This window comes from Nycticebus coucang, chromosome 1 (assembly GCF_027406575.1).
Source record: "Nycticebus coucang isolate mNycCou1 chromosome 1, mNycCou1.pri, whole genome shotgun sequence".
Lineage (NCBI taxonomy): Eukaryota > Metazoa > Chordata > Mammalia > Primates > Lorisidae > Nycticebus > Nycticebus coucang.
This window is the reverse complement of record NC_069780.1, coordinates 35246499-35273398: the sequence shown is the minus strand read 5'-3', so window position 1 is coordinate 35273398 and position 26900 is coordinate 35246499. Positions and strand designations below refer to the sequence as shown.

The 26900-nt window shown below is 41.3% G+C and overlaps 2 protein-coding genes across 4 annotated transcripts in view; one reads left to right on the top strand and one right to left on the bottom strand.

Moving 5' to 3' along the window:
* The window catches only part of PAPSS1 (3'-phosphoadenosine 5'-phosphosulfate synthase 1), a 358089-nt gene that overhangs the window by 13306 nt on the left and 317883 nt on the right, over positions 1-26900 (top strand). The gene's annotated exons all lie outside the window — the stretch shown is intronic.
* LOC128565860 (cytochrome P450 2U1) lies at positions 35-14063 on the bottom strand. 3 transcript variants are annotated; one of them, XM_053562641.1, is made up of 5 exons: positions 13442-14063; positions 8264-8899; positions 6118-6279; positions 4781-4948; positions 35-3568 (listed from the first exon to the last, which is right to left on the bottom strand). In XM_053562641.1, the coding sequence occupies exons 1-5, from the start codon at positions 13929-13931 to the stop codon at positions 3390-3392; spliced, it is 1635 nt and encodes a 544-aa protein (XP_053418616.1). In that variant the 5' UTR covers positions 13932-14063; the 3' UTR covers positions 35-3389. The 3 variants fall into 3 exon arrangements, with proteins under 3 accessions (XP_053418616.1, XP_053418790.1, XP_053418699.1); XM_053562815.1 differs by having other exon boundaries at positions 8654-8899; XM_053562724.1 differs by lacking the exon at positions 4781-4948.

The window sequence follows — 26900 nt, the reverse complement described above, 5'->3', positions numbered from 1 at the left end:
TAAAATAAAGCAAAGAACCAGATATGACACTATCTCCATTAAAGTAAAAAGTTTAATAAAAGCATCAGAAACTAAAGATGAGGACTAAACACAAGACATCAGACAGACTTATAAGACCAAGTACAATTATTTGTATAATTCAAATAAACTATGAAGTGCAAAATTGTAAAATGCCAACATGTATGAGAAAAGCATTAACAGTCCTTTCAGCAATTTACCATATAAAGATGTCTTTAAAGTGCTATAGTTTGAGACATTTTATTTTAAAGTTTAATAAACATCTGTTTTCAACATAATCTCACAAAAAGCCCAAGTTTTGTTGTTGTTTTTTCTCGAGTAAGCTACAAAGTCTTTGGTAAGAAATACTGAAAATAGGGCGGTGCCTGTGGCTCAGTTGGTAGGGCGCCAGCCCCATATACCGAGGGTGGCAGGTTCAAACCCAGCCCTGGCTGAACTGCAACCAAAAAACAGCTGGGCGTTGTGGCGGGCGCCTGTAGTCCCAGCTACTCGGGAGGCTGAGGCAAGAGAATTGCTTAAGCCCAGGAGTTGGAGGTTGCTGTGAGCTGTGTGATGCCACGGCACTCTACCGAGGGCCATGAAGTGAGACTCTGTCTCTACAAAAAAAAAAAAGAAATACTGAAAATACATATATAAATCAAGGAGTAATAAACTTGCTATGATAAGTTATTAGTGCAATTCAAAAGCATATGAATTCCATTTCAAGAACAAACTGCCTTGCTCAAGGTACAGTGCAATCCACACTTTCGTCATGTCATCTGAAATCTATACAAGCTCTCTGTTCAGTCAGTTCCTCTGAATTTAGTCTGTTACCTTTTAAACAAACAAACAAAAAAACCCAAAATCTTCCAGGCACCTAAAGTTTAGTCTGTATTTCATTTATCTATATTGAAAGTGTTTAAGTATATTTCTAAAAAGGAAAAGAGCAGTATGATAGATAATATAAAGAATATAGAGTCAAAAGTCAATCAATACCTGATTATATAATATTCAGTTCTTTTCCTCATCCTCTTATATTTGTATTAAGCAGTTATTATTTCCATTTCTTGCACATGCAAATGTCTGCCTAAGAATGCTCTCATTCAAAGGAGAAATCTAGCCTTGCATTCAAAATTGCCCTAGAATGCCACTCACAGACTAAGAAGATCTCACAACCCAAAGGTTGGCTAAAAACAGATGAAGTCAGACATTAGGGAGATGTGGTGTCTCCACTGACATGAAAAACAGAGCAAGGAAAAATGATTAAGTCACAGGAGGCCTTGCTAATTCAAGTTCAGAATTTTTTCTTTTTTCTTTTTGTTTAACTCAGAAAGTAACCACCACTCTGGATCTTTTCTTGCCCCCTTCTCTATGGATAAGAATGGCAGTAGCTGCTCCCCTCCTTTAGGGAAGTGACTAAGAGGCCCCTGGGCATGGCCTAGTCTTTAGCGGCCTGGAGCTTACATTCTGTGTTGTATTTAAACGGTTAAGGCACCATTCTAAGTTTGTTCAAAATGGTTGTTTTAAATGATGAACAAAAATAAAAGTCCAGTAATTTTTTTAAAACTGACTTTAATTGACATTAACAAATAACAAATTTTTTGTATTACCTTTAAGCAACAAAATTGCGACCTGTAGTCCCTCAAATGGGGTGAGATTTTCCCCATAAGTACACTTCTTAACTCATTCACAAGTTGACTGGGCATGCCTAAGGCACTGTATGACACCCTTCTCTCAGCACCCCAGTCCTTGATGAAGAAAGATACACATACCTACAGCTGTCCCTAAAGGGTAGCCTGCTATAAGATCCAGCAGTGGCAGCACAGAGAAGTGGTTCAGAAAGCGCCCTCTAGTGACAGAAACCAGTAGGTTCAAACCCAGTGATGCTTTTTAATTACTTGGCTTAACTAACTTCTCTAAGCCTCAGCTTCATCAACTACAATATGGCATCCTCTTAATAGAATTTCTGTAGGAAGTACATAAGCATACAAGCAAAACATTCAGTATGGCACCAGCACAAGGAAAGGCTTGGAACATGCTTGCTCATATTATTACTGTGATTACGTCTGTACATGGAGTACTGTGGGAGAATAAAGGAAATGGGTGTTCATTCTTTGGGGCATGATCTCACTGGGGAAAATTCTGGTGTACTGAGCAGGACAAAGACTGCTTTGACATTTAGCATCCTGGCCCTAAGGGAGTACAAGGTCAGTAGCACCTCAATCATGATGATAACCAAGAAATATATGCACATATTTCCAAATTCCCATGACTGGGGTTACCATCCCTATTGAGAAGTGCTGTTCTGGAGGGGTCTTCTGTATTAACAAACAATTTAGTTACCTTAATGAAGAGTAAGAATACTTTCCTGTCTTTGAGTGTATTCAAGGATCAGATACATTGGGCCTGGTAGCAGGGGAAACAGAAAAGGAATATTAGATACAGTATGAAAGAAGAAACCTTTCCTGATGAATCGAAGTATGATGATTCCCAAAGCCACCCTTCAGGCCTTAAAGTCAAAGAGTAGAACTACATCTTTGCAAATAATTCAGCAGGAAGGAATTTTGCAGATGAAACCACTTCTTTAGCCAGGCTCACTGTTCACGTAGTTGAACTAGAAGGCAGACATATAAATTTAGACAATAACTTCAGAGGGGATTTTTTAAAATCTTAATTTCTTTTTTCCTCTGTATACTAGACAAGGGCCACTTCATCCCATGATTACAAAAAGTAAAAACTAAAATCATAAACAAAAAGGTAAAAATAACAGAATAAGATCAAAGAAACTAACATAGAATCTGTGCTAAGAAAAGTTCTACCTTAGTATTACCCAAAAAATCTACCATCCCTCTCTAATAAAGTGTTCCAGGCTGAATACCACTTTCATGTTGCCATAGGTCTTAATAAGCCAGGAGGAAGATCTTCTTTTATTCCTGAATTTCTTCTCCAGAATTTAACAGCATTTTTGTGATATCAGAAAATATTTGAGGCATTTGACCTTCATTAGTACTAAGAGGTATAAAGAAGGCAAGTTTTGTTACCCTTATTTTACACATGAGATGTTTGAGGCACTGAGCAATGAGAAGATAGGCTTATTGGTAGAAGTCACTGCAAATAAAATCCATATTTCCTGTTTCCTTGGTAGTTTGGTCCCCATTCCCCAAATCATAGACATGTATTACTATAATGGCCAAAGTATCCAGCAGAGGAATCCTCTGAAAGTTTCTTGGGGCTCTACCCTTTATCCAATCTGTCTCTAATTGGAGCCTAACTTGGATATGCTGAGTTGCTGGATCCACTGCCAATTACAGTAGGAAGAATCTATAGGACATAGATTTATATATTTTATAATTATGTTTATGTATCTTTTTGCCATCTTTTGGAGATGCTTTTCATCTCTTAGAAATGATTATGTTAAATGGATGTGGGGCTAACGTTAGACCAAATCTTCCAGTCAGGATGGGCTTCTCAGAATTCTTAGGTAAAGCAAACGTGAAGCTCTGCATCAGGCTCACAAACATCAGGAATAATTCCATCTTTGCCAGTTGTTCTCCCATACACACCCGCTTCCCTAGAAATGAGTTCAGAAAAAAAAATTAAAGATTATGCTACCATCCCTTTTCCTATTTCAAAAGTACAAATTTATATGAAATATCTAAATTGAGTATTTTAAATGCAGATACAGAGAATTTAAAAATAAAATTGCCATATATACCATCCACAGCACATGCTGATAAGACTTTTACATACATTTTAACTCCTACTTGTAGGAGCCTATCTCATCCTAGACAAGAGCTAGAGACAGATCCAATGTGGCAGCTCAGCTGTCCCTTCCATGCCTACTTATCTCTTTTCTTAACTCTTACCTGGAAGATTATAGGGCAGAAAGTGAGATAAGAATCTCTAGAGCAGGCTCAGTGCCAGTAGCTCAGCGGCTGGAGTGCCGGCCAGGAGCTGGTGGGTTCGAACCCAGCCCAGGCCTGCTAAACAACAATGACAACTACAACCAAAAAATAGCCAGGCGTTGTGGCAGGCACCTGTAGTCCCAGCTACTTGGAAGGCTGAGGCAAGAGAATCACTTAAGCCCAAGAGTTTGAGATTGCTGTACCTTGAGGTCGTCAAAGTGAGACTCTATCTCAAAAAAAAAAAAAAAAAAGAATCTCTAGAGCAAGGGTGTCTAGTCTTTTTTTTTTCCTTCACTTAACATTGGAAGAGTAAGACTTGTCTCAGAGTACATATTAAATACACAAACACTAATAAAAGCTGATTAGTAAAAAAAATTAAAACAAAGGCCTATGCACACTTTTTGTGATATCAGACACCACAGATATGCAAAATAAAAGTCCTCACAAAATCAACAAGTAGCCTGCAGGCCATAGGTTGTATACCCCTGCTCTAGAGTCTTTCTTTTTCCTTAGAAGGTTCCTGTGGTCCTAATCTAGGAACCTAAAACAGGAACTGTTGAGATTAGGTGAACCCACACTCTCACCCATCAGACCAGAAGTTCAGAAGTTGCTCTTGACTCCAATAGTCCCCTGGCACCCAAAAACCTGGGTAGTTTGGTGACTAGAAAAGAAGATATCTAGTCGTATTTAAAGATTTAAAGCCAATTGCTTTCATTTTATTTTTAAAACATGAAATAAACATAGTGGAGATACATTATCTAAATTATTTATTACTTATATTAGCTTATCAAGAAAGAAGTATTTTAAGAACAACATAAGATTCTTTTAGCTCTACTTCTTTTTGAAATTATGACTTAAAAAATAAAAGTTGAACTGACCTATCCCAAAAGGAATAAAGGTTTCTTTTTTAATAAGTTGTCCTTGGTCATCCAGAAATCGATTAGGGTAGAAATCCTCTGGTTTCTCCCAAATGGCTGGGTCTCTGTGTACTGACCATAAGTTGGGTAAAATCAATGTGCCTTTAGGAATGGTATACCCTTGGAGCACTAAGACAAACAAACAAAAACCACAGTGTTTAACACACCTTTACTAATAGTTCCAAGCATTACTATCTTTAAAAAAAAGTAGTTATATACCTAGCATCTTAATTGGCTGAGATTAAACTCTGAGGTACTTGAGGGCAGGGATAAGATCTTACAGTTGGCATCCGTCTTTCCACAGCATCCCAGGACCCAGCCTGAGACAGGACATAGGAGGCACCTTAATGGGTGTTGAATGAATTAATGAAATCAAAATATAAAAACCTCACAATTAAAACACTACAATAATAGGGCATTCAAGTATACTTTTCCTAAGAATTACAAATTCCTAATATTTATATAGTCATTTGTGTCCATACAACAATATGATGAGGAAAGTAAACTAAGATAAAGACATTTACAGGGAAGCCAACCTTGGTTTTTACCAACTGGCAAGTTAATATACACTCTCTAAACAGTGCCCCCAAAGTACTGTACACAGTGCATCTAATTTGTGCTAAAAAAAAAACCTGTAAAGTGATCCAGTGTCATTTCATTTGTAAGCAATTGTGTCCTATAACTGTCTTAAAGGTAGCTGAAGCCCATTATATTATGGGCTGTCTCCAGAAGAGGAATTAAGAATTCCTTATTAATAGGGATATTTAAAAACAGTCTGGCCATGACCGAATGGATATGTTTCACGGTAGGTGAGAGAGACTGAAGCAGGTGATCCTAGAATCAGGTGAGCTCTTCTAGTTCTTTAATATTTATTCTATGACTGCAGAATTTTAAAGATTGAAGTAAGATAACTTTCAACTAAAATCCTCAATTCCACATTTAAACTCATTGTTCCTACCTCCATGGAAAGGACTAAGAAGTGCCTTTGTCAATTCTGGAGTTTTTTTCTGCCAACGTGGCTGATTTAAATCGCAGCATTATTTGTTTTGCAGTATAAGCATGTGTGCTGTGAAGGCTAGAGAGCTATTAATAAAACTAAGCAGTGCTGGAATGCCAGCACAACTAACAGTGGACAACTGAGGGCTGAAACATTCCCTGGACATTTATCTACAACACAGTGCCAAAAAGCACAGAAGGATCCAACTAGACAACAGTCACCACACCCCTCACCTCAACACATTAGATCGTGGGGCTGTGCTTCTCCCAAGGCCATTCGAGGGGGAAGACCCTGGACTTGCCTGTTCTCTCCGAGGTCATATGAGGAATGGCAAGCGGCACCACCACGGTCAGCCTCTGTACCTCCATGATGGTGGCTTCAGTGTAAGGCATCTGGGCCTTGTCTGTGAGGGAAGGGGCTCGGTTGGGACCAATGACCCTTTCGATTTCTTCATGAACCTTTTCTATACAAAAAGGAAAGAAGCAACCAGAAGATAAGCCCAGGAGAGAGTTGGGACGGACCCGCCTATGCATATGTCCCATCACCACTTACAACTGGTAATTTGGCAGCACAGACCTGATTCTGACTCAGGGAAGTGAAGCCTTGGTCAGATGGTCCAAGTAGAGACAGCTAGCCCCAAAGAAACCGTGCTACCTTGTGACTTTGAAGGAGGATAGCAGAACACTCTGGATTCAGGAGCACCTCAGTAACACTCTCCTGTGAGCATGGGACTGACTCCATAAGTAGACTCTGCTAACATGCTGGCTTTGACCAACTAACAAGTTAATATACACTCTCTAAACCAGTGATTCTCAACCTTCCTAATGCCACCACCCTTTAATACAGTTCCTCATGTTGTGGTAACGCCCAACCATAAAAATTATTTTCATTGCTACTTCATAACTATAATTTTGCTACTGTTATGAATCGTAATGTAAACATCTGATATGCAGGATGGTCTTAGGCAACCCCTGTGAAAGGGTCATTCGACCCCCAAAGGAGTCACAACCCACAGGTTGAGAACAGCTGCTCCAAACAATGCCTAAAGCTCAAGATGGCCCTCAATTATCCCCACTCTAGGGGTTCATATTCTTGTGCTGTCCCCTCCCACGTTGTTCTAAGTTGGTCTGCACAACTAACAATAAGGTAGAAGTGAAGGCATGTCAATTCTGAGATCAGGTTATAAAACATCCTCATCTTCACCATTCACTCTCTCTTAGGTTACCTGTTTGTGAAAAGGTCAGAGCAGTTAAGGAGCTGTGCTATGGCCAATAGTCATGTGGACAGCCATCTCAGAAACGGATCCTTCTGCCCCAGTCAAGTCTACAGATGACTACAGACCCTGCCAACATCCTGACAATAACTTCATGAGACACCCTGAATTGGAACCGCCCACTTTAAGCTACTTCTGGACTCAGGACCTCCAGTAACTATGAGACATAATAAATGCTGGTTGTTTTAAGTGACTAAATTTTAGGATAAGTCGTTATTCAGCAATACTTGACTAATACAGGTAGGCACAAATCCATCTATGGTAGGCAGAATAATGGCCCCTCTAAGATGTTCACACTTGTAACCTCCTATAATGCATAAACATGATACCTTACATGGGACTATATTAATGTGATTAAGAACCCAGAGATGGAGAGATCATCTAGGTGTGTCCATCTAAGTTCATGGGTTTTAAAATCAGAAATTGCCCTCTTGAGCTCAGAGTCAGAGGGAGATGTGACTGTGGAAGCGTGGTCAGAAAGAGGCAGCACTGCTGGCTTTGAAGTTGGAGGAAGAAGTCCATGAGCCGTGGAATGTGGAAACAGCAAGGAAATGGATTTTCCTTGAGAGCCTCCAGAGAGGAATGCAGACCTGCCAACATCTTGATTTTTAGCCCAGTGAAAGACATAACAGACTTCTAATGTATAAAACTGTAAGATAACAAATTTGTACTGTTTTAAGCCATTAAATTTGTGGTAATTTGTTATATCAGCAACAGAAACTAATACACCACCATTCCCTGTATTCTGTTAAATGCCACCAACATTCACTATTCATCAGTGCTATGAACTAGCTATGACTTTCTGAAAGTCACACAACTTCTCTGGGTCTCTGTTTTCCATTTTCAGAACAAGATGAATGGGTCAGACAAGCAGTATGATTTCCTTCAGCTCTAGAAATGTTCTTCTCTAAAGGTCTCTCACCACCATAGATTTCACACAGAATCAGCCCTGCAGAGATTAAAGCAGGAATAAGCAAGTTATGGCATTAATCCCACTGTCTAGAAGCCTGGGGTTTCACTGTTAATACCTTACCAACACCCTATGAGATCGAAGTATTTGTTTTCCAACCTGAAAACATTGCTTAGTGCTTAGAGCCACCAGATCACTGAAGTTATTAACCCTGATTTAAATAACCTGGTTTTGTCATGAATACAGGAAACATTTATTAATTACCTTGTACGTCGGGGTTCAGGGACATATATAACAGGCACCAAAGCAAAGAGTTAGTTGTAGTATCAGTCCCAGCAATGAAAAGATCCCCAATGATATAAAACAAGTAATCTTCATTAAAACTGCTGTTGCTGTTATTTTTCCTCTCCTCCTCCACGTGGAGAAGGTACATGTCTATGAAGTCCTGAGGGTTCTCTCCATTCAGAGACTCTTGATGGTCTTTGATGATTTTTTTAAGGAAACTAGTTATATCCTTTTCAATCTGTCTTAATTCCTTAAATGGTCCAAAGGGAAGGTAATAAAGCCAGGAGCATATGTTAACCAGGAGGAGCTGGCTGTTCAGGGAGATTTCTAAACCTCGTGACATAAAACCAAGCATTTCCTTGAACTCACTATTGGTGTAATCGAAGCGCTGGCCAAAGCACAAGGAACAAATGATGTTAGAGACGGCATTGCTGATGATGGAGGAAGGACAGAAGGGCTCGTCTCCATGCTTCTGCATTTCCTCTTTCACATATGTGAACTCCTCAATAATCCTGGGCTCCAGACTGAGCTTGCCCAACCCAAAATGACGAAGAGTTGAATGAGAGAACTTCCGCTGTTGTCTCCACACTGGACCATAATGTGCGAACACAACCCCTGCAAAGGGACACCAGGAAAGGAAGGTCAGAGAGCATTCCAGATAATTTCCAGTAACAGACCATGAAACTTAACTCGCATTTGTCAAGTTTCTTATACAAAGTTCATACACAGATAAAGACTACTAGTCCAGAAGAATGATTAGCAAAGTTTAGTTATAAAGATAGTGTGTTTCTAATAACAAAAAAATCGTGTGTAATTAAATTAGGAGATTAGGAGAATTTACTATGTAGCTTATTATTATAGATAGTAACTCCTGGTGAAATGAAAAGCCCTAAGTTTACAAAGTTAGAGGGCATTTCAAAGTCCTATATTTCATAAGAGTGAATCCAGGCTTAGAAAATACTTCCAGCTAGATACACTTCTATTCTAAATGCTTGCTTACATTGTGAACATTCTAAACCAAAGTATGATAACTGACTGACATGAAGGTAGAGACCACACATGTTTGTGCTCACCATTAAAATTCCAGCTTCTGACAGAATGCTCTGTACATAAAATGAGGTTAAATATAATATTAGCTGACTAAATGAATAGCCCCCACAAGATAAGAACCATTGGCCATCAAAGCTTGGAATCTAATAACTGGCAGGTCATCTAAAACATCCGTTGCTGGCAACAGCCCTGATCTGAAAGCATCTGAACTCATTAAAGGCATCCACGATAAATCCTACTTGATTCTCACTTCTACATTTCCCACCATCAAACCAACAAAGCTGCTGCTAGATGTTGCATCAAATTGTCCTTCAAAAATTCATTGTTTCTTGTCACCTATTTCATCCTCCTATTTTCCATGGTGTGCTTTATCATTTCAGCCAGTTCTCCTTTCCGACAACATTTCTGAATTCTTACTATGTGCCAGTGGATACAGCTGCAAATGAAACAAAGACTTTCTTCAATGGTTAAGTCTTCCCACACTCTTTAGTACTCTATAAAAATGTCTTTCAATATAAACATCCATGTGGTCTAGTGTATCACACAATTATCAGTTCCATTTTCCCCCTTGGAATCCTCCAAATGGTTGCTCAAATCTGCAGTGGTTACTCTCTTGGCCTTCTGTTCAGCTGCTGTTATTTCTGTTTGTCAGCCCTCAGGAATTTTCTTAGACCTTTCTTTCTGTGTAGGAAGTCATTTCCTCAATCCTATGTCTTTTTCTTGTTTCACTTCCTCAGTTTGCTGAAGCACATCCTCCAGTAGTTTCTGAGAAAGGATGCATAGAAGGAAAATTTCTATTTTACAGGCCTAAAAAATCTAGTTATTCTACCACTGGACTTCCTCATAATTTTGAAGACATTGCTAAGAATGGACTGATGAGTCATAAAATATGTACATCTTAACATAAACATTGTTAAGTTACTCTCCAAAGTGAACAGTATGTAGAAGTGTACACTAGAAGTATATAAATCTTCTCATTTGTTCCACATGGTTGCCATCACTTGATACTTGTCAGTGTTTTTATTTTTTGCTAATCAGAGGCTAAAATGTATTTCATCTGATTTTTATTTGCATTTCTCTGAATATTACAGAGCAGTTTTTCATCTGGTTATGGGCCAGGTTTCCTATTCTGTAATTGTACTTCTCTACTGGCAATTTTTTCTTATATATTCTAGATGTATGGCAGATTTCTCCTCTCATCAGGTGAATTATTTTTTCACTTTTTAAATGGCATTACTTGATAAACAAATTTTAAATATAAAGATAGTTGAATTTATCAATCTTTTTATTTGATTTTTGCTGCATATATTGTTTTAGAAATGTCTTCCTACCATAAGTTCATAAACACATTCTCTATTTTCTTGTGAACTTTTAAAGTTTTGCTTTTTCTATCACCTACCTAGAATTCACATCTGTGTTTACAGAAACATACTTACATAGGTAAGTATGGGTACCTATTGTTAAGGTAGTAATCTGAATTTTTTACCCCATTGTTCAAGTATAATTTTTTTTTTTTGTAGAGACAGAGTCTCACTTTATCACCCTCAGTACAGTGCCATGGCATCACACAGCTCACAGCAACCTCCAACTCCTGGGCTTAAGCGAGTCTCTTGCCTCCGCCTCCCGAGTAGCTGGGACTACAGGCGCCCGTCACAACGCCCAGCTATTTTTTGGTTTGCAGTTCAGCTGGGGCCGGGTTTGAACCCGCCACCTTCGGTATATGGGGCCGGTGCCCTACCGACTGAGCCATAGGCGCCGCCCTGTTCAAGTATAATTTATCAAATGCCATCCTTGTCACTCCCACCACCTGTAATACTGCCTCTGACGTATGTTTTCTATACCCAGGTGGTCCAGTTTATAGGCTTCCAGTTTGTTATATTTGTTTATCACTGTACTTGAAGTACATTACTTTAACTACTAATGCCTTTTAGTAAGATATAAATATACTTTATAAAGTCTTTTTTTTTTTTTTTTGAGAAAGTCTCACTCTGTTCCTGCAGGCTAGAGTGCCATTAGTGACATGGCTCACAGCAACCTCAAATTCCTGGTCTCAAGCTATCCTATTGCCTCAGGATAGGCAACAGATGTAGCCAACTGGGATTATAGGTGCCCACTACAATGCTGGGCTAGTTTTTCTGTGTTTAGTAGAGACAGGGTCTTGCTCAGGCTGGTCTGAACTCATAAGCTCAGGTGATCTGTCCACCTTGGCCTCTCAGAGTGCTGGGATTACAGGCGTGAGCCACCTCACCCAGCCAAGCTCTCTATTTTTTTTTCGTAGAGACAGAGTCTCACTTTATTGCCCTCGGTAGAGTGCGGTGGCGTCACACAGCCCACAGCAACCTCAAACTCTTGGGCTCAGAGGATTCTCTGGCCTCAGCCTCCCAAGTAGCTGGGACTACAGGAGCCCGCCACAACGCCCGGCTATTTTTTTGTTGCAGTTTGGTGAAGGCCAGGTCGGGGCCCTACCCACTGAGCCACAGGCACCACCCCAAGCTCTCTATTTTTTAGGTCTGACCTGAAAAATTCTGGGGAAGGATTCAAATGCTTCAGTCATGTATACCATGGTGACACCAATTTGGGACATCTTAAGTTTATTTTGTGGCTTGAGGTTTCAACTATACCATGACTATAAAGCCTTACCCCAAACTATGTGAAGACAGATACCTATGAGTTCAGATAATTAAGTTTGAAAACTGATCCTGGAAAAAGTTCTCCATTACCATGTATTACCCTTGGGCAGCTGTGCCCCAACATCAGTACTTAGTCCACTCTTCAAAGCACTTTTTCCAGAATGAGTTCACAAACTTAATTGTCAGACCTTGTATGACAACAGCTCTGATGACCGGTCATTCTAGAAAAAGAGTTCCAAAACTGCTCTGAAGGGTAGAGTAGGAGCTGGTATCAGTGCGTAGCTTCCCAAGGGGAGTACTTTGAAGGTGACCATAGTAATTCAGCAATAAGGTATGTAGCACTTTTTCTAGGATGAGTTCGCAGACCTTGTAGTTATGAATTCTTGAGTTCTGTGCCCAACACATGTTTACAAAGAGATGAAATATTCTAATCAATCCACCTTTGATCAGTAGAACATTTACAATATTATGGTCATCATTACTATTAATTTAAAAATCTGATGCAAAACTCTCGCTTTATTAGTTTGTAAAACTTCCTGGATTTCTCCATGCCAACTTTCATAGCAATTCATTTACTTAATACTTGTTGAGCCCTTACTATGTGCTTGCAGTAATGATTCTATCCTCCTGTGTCAGTCCAGTGGTGAAGACCCACATCCAGTTCCAAAGTCAAAATTATGTAGCTTCAATTTTGAAAAGTGCACTGAAGGAAAAGTGGTTGTGCAATGAGCCTGGTACTAACAAGGGAGCCTAAGCTACTTTCAGAGGCTGTGAGAAAGACTGTCCTGAGGAAAACGCACTTAATTGACACCTGACTGATATGTAGGGAGTGACTCAGACAAAGAAGTCTGAGGCCTGTGCCAGCCAGTGAGACAAAGGGGAAGACTAAGAAACAAGGGTAGGGTTAGAGACAAGCAGCAGAGAACATGTTTTGTAAGCCACAAAAATACCTAATTTAGACTCCAATAAACAGGAATCACAGACGCTAGAGATCAGTGTATGAAGTGTGATAATAAATAAGCTCTTACTGTGTTTCCTGGACTTCCTATCTTACTGGAAAAACGCCTTCTTAAAGGCCTGCATTCAAAACAAGATGAAAGGAGTATCCTTTTCTGTTTGTAACACGGCCAAAGTTTCTCTTCGGCGTCCCAGCATAAGCATGAGGGAAGGAGAGAATTCCCCCGGACTGATAAAGCCTGGCTTCACACCTTGTTCTCTTCTGCTTCTGTCACCCTCCCTTAACCTGGCAGGTTTCCTCTTTCTGATTCTGAATTCTAACGGGTCACACGTCCGGTCACCGCTGGATGGGATCATAAAAGCACCGAGTGGGGGGTGCCGCCGCCGCGGCCGCCACCCGTTAGCTCAGGGCGCAGGCGAGGGGAGGGCCGGGTGCGCGCGGCGCGGGAGCCGCAGCCCCACGCACCCCGAGGCCCGTCCGCGGCATCGCGCGCACGCACAGCCCGCGGCTCCGGCTCACCCTTCTCTTTGGTTATGATGGAGACAAGCGGCACCCGCGGGCGGTCGCTGAAGACCTCTGCTTGCTGCACCAGCGCGTTGCGCACGCTGTGGAAGTCGTTGAGGACCACCACCAGGTAGTGGCCGATGAAGAAACTGAAGATGTTGCCGTACACGCGGGCCAGTTCAGCCAGGAGCACCTGCGGGGCCAGGGCCTTGATGTCCATCCCCGCGGCCCTAGCCCTGCGGTTCAGCCAGTTGTGCCGCCGGAGGAAGGGCGGCAGCAGCACGTAGCCGAAGTTGCCCACTAGGGGCCAGGGTGTTGGCCCCGGGGGGATGCCTCGTAGCCGGTGCCACCTCAGCCAGCTCCAGCCGAGCAGCGCGACGAGACAGCAGAGCAGCAGCGCGACGCCGCTCGGGCCCAGCGGCAGCAGCCCCGGAGGCACGCGCCCGAGGCTCGCAGGCCAGGAGGGGTTTTCTGCCGGGGGCTGCCGCGGTCCCACGGAGGACATAGTCGGGGAGGCGGCGGCGGTAGCCTCAGGCTCATCTGGCTCCCCCTAGGGCACGCGCACGCAGCCGCTCGACTCTTTGGCCTGTGGCGAGCTCTGCGTGGGCAGGTCGGGGGCGGGCCGGGGAGCCGCGGAGGGCGGCCCCGATAGGCTGCGCTCGGCGCGTTCTTCCCGCCGCCTCCAGTGAGCTGCGCGGGGCGGACCCCGCGGACCTGCCCGACACTCGCCCGGCACCCGCCCGAGGAGGCCTGGGGAGGAGGTCCGCAGAGGGGCGGGGAGGGGCGTGGCACGCGGGTCCTGACCTTGCCGCAAGGGTTCCCTGAGTCCCTTCTCCGGGTCAAGTTCAGAGGTTACTGCCCCTAACTGAGGATGCGCCCAACGCAACCTTGCGCTCTGATAGGCTGTGGGATTTCCTTGCGTCATTGCTGGCAAACCAAAATGTTTTGAAGGCATAAATCGCGCCAGGTTCCGTAATGAGTCCTAGGGCAAATGGTGAACAGGCCGCCCAGGGGACATTCGCGTCACGGACTCTTCTGCCCTGAGCTGGTCTCCACCCAACTCCCCAAGAGGCTTGGGTGTGCCGTTCCTGGTCGCCAAAAGGCAGTTATTCTTTATCCAAGCTGAGATTTCGCAGAGAAAGCAAGGTGCTGGGCAAGGCGGGATGACGAGGGGACCTCGGAGCGGAGAATAAAGCTCTAACTTGCCCTCGGCAGGACAGCCCTGGCCTCTTTTTTGCGGAGGATGAAAGTTCAATGTCCGTTTCTGGGTGTGGTCTGGAAGAAGCAGACTATGTGCTTCAGTCCGGGAACTGGTGAACAGGCCGCTGAGAGGACGTTGGCATCGCGGGCCCTCTGCCCGGAGCGGGTCCCCACTCTACTGTAGAATTCCCGGATTGGGGGAGGAGTGGCAATATTATTATTGGTATTAAACCAGAACTAAAATTCTAGATTGAAATATTAAATACAAACTGCATAATCCTTGAAAAACAAAGTCCTCCCTTAATCTTCTCCGATAATGCCTTTTCTTTCTGTCTTCTATAGGCCAAATGTTTGGCTTCTATTTATGATCAGTTGACTGTAGAATTGTCTGTATTGAACTTTTTTTTTTTTTCCGAGACAGAGTCTCAAGCTGTGGCCCTGGGTAGAGTGCTGTGGTGTCACAACTCACAGCAACCTCAAACTCTTGGGCATAAGCAATTCTCTTACCTCAGCTTCCCAAGCAGCTGGGACTACAGCTGCCCACCACAATGCCAGGCTATTTTTTTGTTGTAGTTGTCATTGGTGTTTAGCAGGCCCGGGCCGGGTTTGAACCCGCCAGCCTCGGTGTGTGGCAGGTGCCCTACCGACTGTGCTACAGGCGCCCCCTGAACTATTTTTATTTATTTATTTATTTATTTATTTATTTATTTATTTATTTATTGAGACAGTCTCACTTTGTTGCCTTGGGTAGAGTGCTGTAGTGTCATAGCTAACAGCAACCTCAAACTCTTGGGCTCAAGCGATTCTCTTGCTTCAGCCTCCCTACTAGCTGGGACTATAGGTGCCCACCACAGTACCCGGCTGTTTTTAGAGATGGGGTCTCACTGTTGCTCAGGCTGGTCTAGAACCTGTGAGCTCAGGCAGTCCAGCCCCCTCAGCCTTCCAGAGTGCTGGGATTACAGGCGTGAGCCACTACGCCTGGCCCTGATGGTCCTTTTCATTCACTCTTTTCCACATAGTAAAAGTTTGAACCCCATGCTATACTTCTAAAGATATGACCAGAGACAGCAGAGTGAGCCCTTTTTATTCATTCCCTGATCAATTTTATTTATTTTTTCAATAAGTGCCAGAAGGGTACACTAAATTGCAAAAACTCTGTTCTCATACTATTTCTGAAATGCTTTTCGTAAGTTTTTTTTTTTTTTTTTTGGTAGAGACAGAGTCTCACTGTACCGCCCTTGGTAGAGTGCCGTGGCGTCACATGGCTCACAGCAACCTCCAACTTTTGGGCTCACGCAATTCTCCTGTCTCAGCCTCCCGAGTAGCTGGGACTACAGGCGCCCACCACAATGCCTGGCTATTTTTTTGTTGCAGTTTGGCGGGGACTGGGTTTGAACCCGCCACCCTCGGCATATGGGGCCGGCGCCTTACTCACTGAGCCACAGGCGCCGCCCCTTCGTAAGTTTTTAATTTTAAGCTTACACCCCTCAAACACAGCTCACGTCTCTATAGTTAATCATTTCTTGCTAGATTACTTTTCTCATTTTTGGAATTTTTAAGTAAGAGAATTAAAAATAAACTACTTGTTTGTAGAGATAATTTTCACCATGTCATCTTCTTCTCATTAGAGCCTTGTTCTCTAAAACAGTAATAACTAACATTTTTTCCTTACACTTAGGTTAACAAATGGTTTTAAAATAGTTGAGGATGTAACTAATTTAACAATCCTAACACCCACCCTCTTATATTTTGGAGGATATACCTGCATTTATGGCATTTTTCCTAAACATTCTCTCATGTTCATTAGGTTCACACTCTGTAAGGCAAATGGAAAGTGTTAAGGGCTGAATTGTGGCCTCTCTCCCCAACTCATGTCCTAGTCCCAATCCCAAAGACCTCAGAAAGTAACTGTATTTGTAGAAAGGGCCTTTACGGAGGTAAGTAAGCTGAAGTGAGGTCATATGGATGGGCCTAATTCAATATGACTGACATCTTTATAAAAGGAGATCAGAACACAGACAGGGAGAGGTTAAGACTGAGTGAGGACCCCAGAGAAGGCAGCCACACGAGTAAGGGGAGACATCTCAGAAGAAACAAACCCTTTGACCTTAGTCTCTAGACTGTGAGGGAACACATTTCTCAGTCTGTAGTACTTTTTATGGCAGTCATAGGAAACTAATATAGGAAGCTATATTGTTTATAATGTTTTACATGAACCGTTTTAAACATGAAGCCACATAGCTCATCCAGTGCTTCTTAAGCATGAATTTTCCCAAATCACATCAGGGAATTTTTACCAGATAAAGAAACACTTCCTGCTTCATCTTTCCTATGTTAAGTAGGTAAATAAAATAATAATTGAAAGTGTAGAGGAAGAGAATACTACAAGATCTTTGGGGCAGGAAGAGGCTATACCCAAGATAGCAAGAGCACTAAGGGAAAAAGGTTTTTATTGAGAGCCCAAAGATAATTTTAATCTACCCACTTTGCCGCTGAAATTTTTCTTGCTCTACTTGGATTTTGGCAGGCAGAGTTGTCAGTTACAATATATTCAAAATATCTAAGTACTTATAATTTCGTTATCAAGAGCAGCATTAAATTACTGTATTTGTAAAACTACAGTTGTCCAGCGGGATTGTAATTCTGTGGGAGGTGAATGCCTTACCCGTCTAGAGTCAGTGAACATGAATAGAGAGGGTACATGGCATAAAGGGAAGTAGAAATGTTACTCATACTATTTAGTTACACAGCTCCACTGCCATTTAAAAATTAACAACTTCACTTCCTTTAAGTTCTTATGATTTGCTTGATATACACTCCTTCAAGAGTCTTTTATATATTCGTTTGTGTACTTGTTAATATACTAAGCCTTCATGTGCCTTACCTGAAATTAGGATAATAAATGTACCTACTGAAAGCATAAGAATTAAATGAAGTAATTACATGTCTAACATTTAATCAGAGTTCAATTGGTTAATGCTCAATAAGTACAAACTATAATTAGAATAGTTATTGTGGCCCTGATAATACTTTAAAAGCAATAGGTTAGCACTATTGCCACCTTCCCCTCATCATTGCCTCCCTCCCATGAAGATTTATTAGCCCTTTCCAAGATTAGATTGTGAGACTGGCCACGATATTGCTTTCCATATTTGTCTTTGTGCCTAGTATGATGAGTACATAAACTTGCCCATTTTCAATATTACCCAGCTCATTCCTCTCCAGTTGCATGTAGAGACTATGATTTGCTTGGAAAGGAGATGAAAGGAGCACTTGAAAAAATCTAAATATCTATGGAAGGCAGAATCTCAAAAGTCACAAAATCCAATTCCCAAAACTAGTTTTTATTCAGAGAAAACAGTGCCCACAGTTCAAGCTAAAATGAAAATAATCCAGGTGTCCTTCAGCAAAAGAAGATGGCAGGGGAGGGAGGAACTGTGGTATATTTCTTCGATAGACCACTACTCCACAATAAAAAAGGAATAAAATATGATACACTCAACAGTATGGACGAACCTCAGACAACATGCTGAATGAAAAGGCCAGACACAAAAGAGTTCATACTGAATAACTGCATTTATATAAAGTTCTAGAATGAACAAAACTAACCTAATGGCTAGAAATCAGAAAAGGGGTTGATGGAGATTGATTGATAGGAGCGGGGTTGATATGATTGATATGAGGGGTTGATATGAGAGATTTTTCTGGGGTGGTAGAAATGTTCTATATCTCGATTGGCATGTTGGTTACTTGTGTATATGCATCTGTCAGGACTGAACTGTGCATTTCAGTATACATAAATTATGTCCCAGTAAAACAATGTTTTTATTTTTAAGCCAATATTTTAGGAGAAAAAGACATGAAGAAGACTTAGCAGGTTTGTTTATAAGATGCACCTATTATGTGGTTGGTATCCCCAGTAACAGTTACATGATATGTTCTTATAGTAACAACAGTGATTACAGAGTGGTTTGAGTATGAAGAGGAACCAAAAAGTGGTTAGCGTCACATTTCTTTTAAAAAATAGACATACTCTTATTTTAGTTAGCCTGGCCATAATTGTGAAGAATTTATGATGTTTTATTATTATATAGGCCAAAATGTTGCTGAAATCCTACGGTTCCTTTTTCTCCCTCATCTACTTGCATTTATAATGCAGAAACCATTGTGGAAACCACAAGGGGGTTGCCGAGGGCAGGTCGTTAACCTTTTTCACTTTTGTTTTCTTCATCTAGTAAAATGAGAGAGCTGTAACAAAAGGACTAATCAATTCCTCCAGTGCAGTGGTTCTTAACTTTCCTAATGCCACAGCCCTTTAATACAGTTCCTGTGGGTCATGACCCACAGGTTGAGAACCACTGCTCCAGTGCCTAACATTCTTTTTTAAATGGACATTCAGGACTTTGAACCTGACTTCTGATTAATAACTTGTAGTCAATAAAATCTGAAAGAATAAAGTCTATTTACAAGGCAAAGCATCAGACCCTTGCTTCAATAAAACTAAAATAGGCTTGCTACTTCCTGGTCCAGGTAAGTGTGCTTTGTTTTGCTCTTTGCCTAGTAAAGAAGCCTCATTTGTAAGTCTCTAAGAACTAAATTTTTAGATAGGACACTGAAAAGGTTACCTACTCTTTCTTTTAGCCAAGACTATACTCAAAGCAATCCCCATGTTTGCAAGTCAATATTTTATTCAGATTTTTAAAACAATAATATATAGTTTTGTGGAAAAAATTGCAAATACAGGAAACTGTAAAGGAGAAAATAATTACTACCAAATTCTTATCCCTCAGACCTATCTATAATATTATATATATGTATGTATATGTATATATGTATATGTATCTTTCCTGTCTTATATATATATATATTTTTAAAATTTTTAGAAATATTTCTATTTCTTTTTGGTGTTTTTTGTTCTTGTTGTTGTTCTTGTTCTTTTTTTTTTTTTTTTCTGAGAGTCTCATTCTGTCATCCTACGTAGAGTTCTGTTGCATCATAGTTCACAGCAACCTCAAACTCTTAGGCTCAAGAGAACCTCTTGCACCAGCCTCCCAAGTTTCTGGGACTACAGGTGCCCGCCACAACGCCCAGCTAATTTTTCTACTTTTAGTAGAGATAGAGTCTCAGTATTCCTCAGGCTGGTCTTAAACTCCTGCGCTCAAGCCATCCACCCATCTGGGCCTCCCAGAGTGCTAATATTATAGGACTGAGCCATTATACCTGGCCAAATATTTCTGTTTCTAATAGTTATATATTTATTATTATGTGAAAAAAGATGTTATTATTATCTTTCATGTTCTCCCAGAAATTATTTCATTTTTAATGTCTATATTCTAGTCCAGGAGTCAGCAATCTTTTCCTGAATGGTAACAAATAGTAAATATTTTAGGCTTTGTGGGCCATATGATGTCTGTCACTGCTACACAGCCCTGCTGTGGGAGCAGGAAAGCAGCCATAGACAGTAAGTAAGTAAATCGATACGGCTAAATTCCAGTAAAACTCTCTTTTAGCAGCTGGGCTTAGCTTGCTGACTCCTGGATTTAAAAAAAAAAAAAATCTAATCCATTGTTTAAGAATATTTAAAAATTAGGCCAGGCGTGGTGGCTGTCACCTGTAATCCTAGCACTCTGGGAGGGCTGAGGCGGGTAGACTGCTTGAGCTCAGGAGTTTAAGACCAGACGAAGTAAGAGCAAGACCCTATCTCTACCAAAAAATAGAAAAACTAGCTGGGCATTGTGGCAGGTGCCTGTAGTCCCAGTTACTTGGGAGGCAGAGGCAAGAGGATAGAGGCTGAGCCCAGGAGTTTGAGGTTGCTGCGAGTTATGATAATGCCACAGCACTCTACCCAGGCAACAGAATGAGACTGTCTCAAAAAAAATTTTTTTTTCAAAAAATTTATCTTGCCAATATATGGTTGTTAACACTCTTTTTCTTTCTTTCTTTCTATCTTTTTTTTTTTGCTGTTATGGACAATAGTGCAATATGTATCTTTGACTAGTTCAGGAAGATAAATACCAAGAAATAGAATCAGTACATTTCTAAGGCTATTGATATACAAAACAAAGCACACACATACACACACAGAGGCATGCACTTTGCCTTTCTCCCTCTCAGAGCTGACTACTGTTAAGCATGATACATCCTTTCAGATTTCTTATGTTTAAATAGATCTCCCTCCCTCATCCCCCATAAATGGCATCATGCTATGCTTTTGGTTCACTAACCTGCTCTCTTCACGTTTCCCAGTGTATTTTGAGAATCTTGCCATGCCAATGAGTATCAATACACCTCTTCCTTTTTAACAGCTGTTGGGTATTTCATTGAATAGACTCGCTCATAAATAAATATTTACCAAGTACCAATTGTCAAGAAGTGTTCTTGGCACTGGGGATACTATATGAACAAAATTAAGTGCTTTCCTTTCAAGGAGCTTACTTTTGTAGGGAAGACAAACAAAAGACAGATAAATGTACCACTGAAAAGTGGTTAAAGAGTCACATTTCTTTTAAAAAATAGACATACTCTTTAGTTAGCCTGGCCTTAATTTTTACCAATATAACGTGTCAGTTAATGACAAGTACAATAGAGGAAATAAGGCACATAAAGCAGGTGGTAGGAGTTGCTACCTGTGTGTGTGTGTGTGTGTGTGTGTGTGTTGGGGGTGTTGCTGTCTGGTGGATGGAATTCAGGGAAGGCTTCTTTTGAATAGACAGCCAACTACTTGATGGAAAACTTGTAGATACTCAAGAGGAAGAGCATTCCAGACAGAGGAAACAGTAAGTGCAAAAGGCTGGAGGCTGAAGTATAAAGGACTCTTCCAGGAACAAGGAGGCCACCTGGCTAGAGTAGAAAGGGAAAGTGGAGGGTGGGAAGAAATGCTATCAAAGAGGAAACTCTGTAGGGCACCCCAAGATGGTGAGGCTCTGAGGGTTTTTGAAAAAGAATACCATCATCTGGCTGATAATGTAAAAGAATAGGGTCAAACTGAGGAGGCCACTGAGAAATCACTTTAAGTGAGTCACAATGTATTAGCCAAATATCCTGCTACAATGTATCTAGGCTATTTCTGGTTTTTATTACAAACATGCTGGAACACAGAGCTTTTTTTGTTTTTTATCATGACAAAATATACATAACAAAAGTGAACATTTTAGCTATTTTTGGGTGAAAATTCAGTAGCATTAAGTAAATTCACAGTACTGTGTAACTATCACTTCTATTTCCAGAACTTTTTCATTATCCTAAATAGAAACTCTGTACTTATTAAGCAATAACCCGGCATTCCCCCCTCCCCAGCCATGATCACTTCTACTCCCTGTCTCTATGAATCTGCCTACTCTAGGTACCTCATGTAAGGTGAATCACACGACATTTATTCTTTTACGTCTGGCTTATTTCACATAGCATAATGTTTTCAATGTTTATTAATGTTGCATTATGAGAGTTTCATTCCATTTCATGACTGAACAATACTTCATTATTATACATACAACACATTTGTCTATCCATTTATCTGTTGGTGAACACTTGGAATGTCCCCCACTTTGAGCTATTGTGAATACTGCTGCTGTGAATATTGGTGTGCAGATATCTACCTGAGTCCCTGATCTCAATTCATGAAGGTATATACGTAGGAGTGGAATTCCTGGATCATACGGTATTTCTTTTGGAGAACCCCAAACTGTTTTCCACAGCACCTGCACCATTTACATTCCCATCAGCAGTGACAAGGGTTCTAATTCATATCCTAACCAATGCTTGTCATTTTCTTTTTTTTTCCCCTTTAATAGCCATCCTAATGGGGGTAAAGTATGTATTATTATGGTTTTGATTTGCATTTTTACAATGACTAATAACGCTGAGCATCTTTTTGTGTGCTTTCTGGTTATTAATATTTAATCTTTAGAGAAGTATCTATTCAAATTCTTTGCCAATTTTTGAATTAGGTTGTTGAGTTGTAGGAGCACTTTAGAGATTATGAATACTAATCCTTTATTAAATATATGATTTGCAAATATTTCTCTTATTCTTTGGATTGTCTTTTCACTCCCTTGATATCATCCTTTGATGCACAGAAGTTTTTAATATTGATAGTCAAATTTATCTTTTTTTGGTTTTTATTGTTTTGTTCTTTAGGTATCATACCCAATCTATGGTCATAAAGATTTTCACTTGCATTTCTTCTAAGACTTTCATAGGTTAGCCCTCATAATTTAGGTCTTGTATTTTTTAATTAATTTTTGCAGATGATATAAGGTAAGGGTCTATCTTCATTCTTTTGTCTGTGGCTACCTCCCCCTCATGCTCAGCTAGACCAGTATAACACCATCTTGGTAGGAGAAATTTTGACAGGAAAAAGAAATTTAAGAAAAACCTAAGAAACTGGTTTATTCAGCAAACATGCACAAATACATTTATAACACATTTATAACATGCTTGTAGGGACAGGATCCACTTTTAGTCAATTTCCAGCACACAGCATACATTAATGTGCCCCAAGTAAAATAGGAATGAAAGACAACATAGAAAGCATTTTTGCCTTTGTAGCACTGACAACAAGAAAACAGCATATAATACTTGGATCTTGAAGTGAGTAAACATGGAACTTCCTAGATCAGATCCACAAAATTATCCTGACTACTCATCTATAAACATATTTTTTCAAAAATAATGCCAAAAAGGGACTTCTAGAAACCATGGGACTGCATCAGAACGAGCAAAAAACACACACACACACACACACACAAGACATACACAGACTGCAAATGTTAAGACTAGAGAGTTGATTTTCAGATGTAGATTTTAGATGAAGGACATCTCTTGCCATTGATTCCTACAGCCAAGACAAGCTGTGATAATAGAAAATTCATAAATCTCAACATGGGCAGCTGTCTTGAGTAAAAAAACCAGATAAATACTCAAAAAACCCATTGAAAGACTGGCACGGTGGCTCACAGTGAAGCAGATGGATTGCTTGAGATCAGGAGTTTGAGGTTGCTGTGAGCTAGGCTGATAACACAGCATCCTACCCTGGGTGACAGCAAGATTCCATCTCCAAAACAAAAAACAGAATAAAACAAACCATTGAGGCTGAAGGACTGAAACTCTGACCCATTTAAGAAAGAAATCTGAGTGCACAAATTCATGTAAAGCCTACGGGTATTTAGAAAGTTCCTGGGGGTGGCACCTGTAGCTCAGTGAGTAGGGCACCAGCCCCATATACAACCTGGCCCCGGACAAACTGCAACAAAAAAATAGTCAGGTGTCATGGCGGACGCCTGTAGTCCCATCTACTCGGGAGGCGGAGGCAAGAGAATTGCCTAAGCCCAGGAACTGGAGGTTGCTGTGAGCTGTGATGCCACTGCACTCTACTGAGGGTGATAAAGTGAGACTCTGTCTCTACAAAAAAAAAAAAGAAAGAAAGTTCCTGATGGTGGGTTATCCCACACTGTTGATATGCTGACATATATGCTGGGGGAAGGGCTACCTCCCTCCCCCTACCATGTGGAATGCCTGGCGTGGGGCTTGCTCCAAAGGCATCTGACCCAGTAGCACACAAGAGAGATGTCTACTTGGGCTGGAGAGAAATACTCGGGTCACTGAGCAATCAAGGAGCAGTACCAAGGCTAGTGAATATCAGAATTGTTTCAGGACAAACAGTTCCAGGAGGATTAGGTCATTTTGGTTTTAACCCATCAATACTTAATACAAGTGGAGAGTTGCAGAACAAAGTCATCATTAGCTGAGCCTTTATTGATCCAGAATGATCTCATTCATTGGCTGTCGGGGTCCCTTCGTGGACGCCACTTATCAAGGCCCACGACTGGTTGATCTCCGGCCCTGGCTTATCTAGGTTCCAGACGCAGACCACTAAGTTACCATGCTACAGAACAATTGCTCTTAGTGCATAAGGACTATTTACTTTAGCTGGGGGGAGGGGGGTGTGTGGAGAGAGAGAGAGGGATAAGTCTTTTGAGAGAGTAAAGCAGTCTTCTTAGAAAGACCTTAGTCTTTAGCAAAGCTTAGTGATCTTCAGCAGAGAAACGCCATGCTGGCATTCTGCAGGCAGGAGAGGAGGCAGAGTCAGCAGGTCCATGATAGAATGCGCATGCTCCCCAACTGGCCTCTCCTCCAGCCTGATTTAAGGCTGATCCCGTGCCCTTCAACACCACAGGTGTAGAGACTGCCAATTCAACAATGCTCTCATCTCGTGAGCTCTCTCATGCTTGTTAGGAGAGCTAAATGCCCTTTCCACAAGGTATTCCATTATTGAGCTATACAGGTTATTTCAACTCTCACTCCTCCTAGCCATGGGCTATACGGGCTGCTACCATTGGCTAGGGGTGGGACCTAGGCCACAGATTGTTCTGGGAAGTTGGCATAGATGATGATCTGCAAAATGAAGTCGTCACTAAACCACTCACTTCCAGTCTTAGCCACCTTTTTCTGTTCTGTAGTTTAGAAACACTAAAGCCAGAAAATCCTGAAATAAGAGCAGCATGTTGAATATGTCACAAGCTACTTCATCTTTTGGGTGCTGCAACAGTGAAATATAAGCCCCCATGTGAAATCTAAGAATCTGTTACAACAGCTGTTCTTCAGCATACTTTTCTACCAGGGAGATACAGTCATTAAAAACAGGCACGTGAAACCCAGCCCAGGCCAAAAACCACAAAAAAAAAAAAAAAAAAAAAAAAAAACCAGGCACGTGAGTTTATTCTCTTCCATGTCTTCAGACTCCAGGTAGTACCTGACCATGAAATTTTCCTGTAATAACTGGAACTCGCTACCCATCCTGTCCTCTAGATATCCAAGCACAGCATCAAACTCTACATCAGAGGCAGAGAAGGGCAGAGCTCTCTTCTCAGGTGTCCAGTCCATTGTCCTCCCCAGCCTGAGGCCTGGGTCCAGCCTCTGCTCCTAGCCCACTGGGCCTCCTTGTTGCCACTGCCAGCATTCCACTATGTTTTTGTTGTCTCAGAGTAATTTCCCTGGCGATCTCTTCTTTGATCCATTTGTGAAGAGTGTGTTGGCTAATTTCCAAATATTTGTGAATTTTTTTCCATTTGGGCAATTTCATTTTAAGTAGCTCTAGCAGCAACAGACTTTCCACCACTTCCCTTGGAAAGGCTGTTGCACGATTATAGTAGGACATTTAACTCCTATTTCTGCTTTTGAGCTTACCTTTCTTTGATATAATTTGGTTTCAAGATGCTCTGGGGTCTTCCCAAACTCTGGTGTTCTCCCCCACAATACATAGGCAAGTCATTCAAAGTCAACCCACTAGGTTAATTATTGGTTAAAAACGGTAACTTTAATAGGGGAAAGGGGAAGAGGGAAGGAAGGGAGGGGGGAGGCTGGGCAGAGGGAGGGTGATTACACCTGGTGGGATTACACCTGCGGTGCATCTTACAAGGGTACATGTGAAATTTAGTGAATACAGAATATGATTGTCTTAACACAATAACTAAGAAAATGCCAGGAAGGCTCTGTTAACCAGTGTGATGAAAATGTGTCAAACTGTTTATAAAACCAGTCTATGGTGCCCCATGATCACATTACTGTACACAGCTATGATCTAATACTAATAAAAAAAAAAAACGGTAACTTTAATAGTAGTGCAAGATAGTACCAGATAGTATACTCCACTGTGACGCGTCATCTGCAGTTGTGACTGGGATAAAATGATCACTCTGTGGTCAAAGGCAGCAGAGCCAGAGTGAGCCACAGGTGACTCTACTAAATGAATTATCTCTTTATTAGGAAAAGATATTTCCATACTAGCAATTCACCACTCACTTTCTTGGAAGCTTCTGGAAAAATACAGCAAAATAATTCATATATGTGATTAGTGGTAATATTTGGGATAGGCAGGTAGAGTGGGGCCTTTGGAAACAATCTTAGATGTGTGATATTAAAACTCATTAGCAGGCTGGGCACAGTCGCTCATGCCTAGGTGGGTGGATTGCTTGAGCTCATGGGTTTGAGACCAGCCTGAACAAGACCCCATCTCTAACAGTAGCTGGGCGTTGTGACAGAAGTCTTGTAGGACCACTACCTGGGAGGCTGAGGCAAGAGCTTGAGCCCAAGAGTTTGAGTTTGCTGTGAGCTCTGACACTACAGCACTCTACTCAGGATGACAAAGTGAGACTCTGTTTCACTCTCTCAAAACAAAACTCATTAGCACTGGGTTTGCCTAAAAGTTTGTGAGCTCGGAGACTGAGGAATCTTTGGTCTTAAGGCCATTTTGCAGTAGGAGCCAACTTTCCTACCC

What these genes read in the sequence shown, in the direction of transcription:
- LOC128565860 (XM_053562641.1), bottom strand. Translation starts at nt 13,931, where the DNA reads ATGTCCTCCGTGGGACCGCGGCAGCCCCCGGCAGAAAACCCCTCCTGG. An exon ending in CCTGAACCCCGACGTACAAG is followed by an intron (nt 6,280 to 8,263) that starts GTAATTAATAAA and finishes CTTTTTGTATAG; the next exon opens with AAAAGGTTCATGAAGAAATC. An exon ending in TATGACCTCGGAGAGAACAG is followed by an intron (nt 4,949 to 6,117) that starts GCAAGTCCAGGG and finishes TGTTTGTCTTAG; the next exon opens with TGCTCCAAGGGTATACCATT.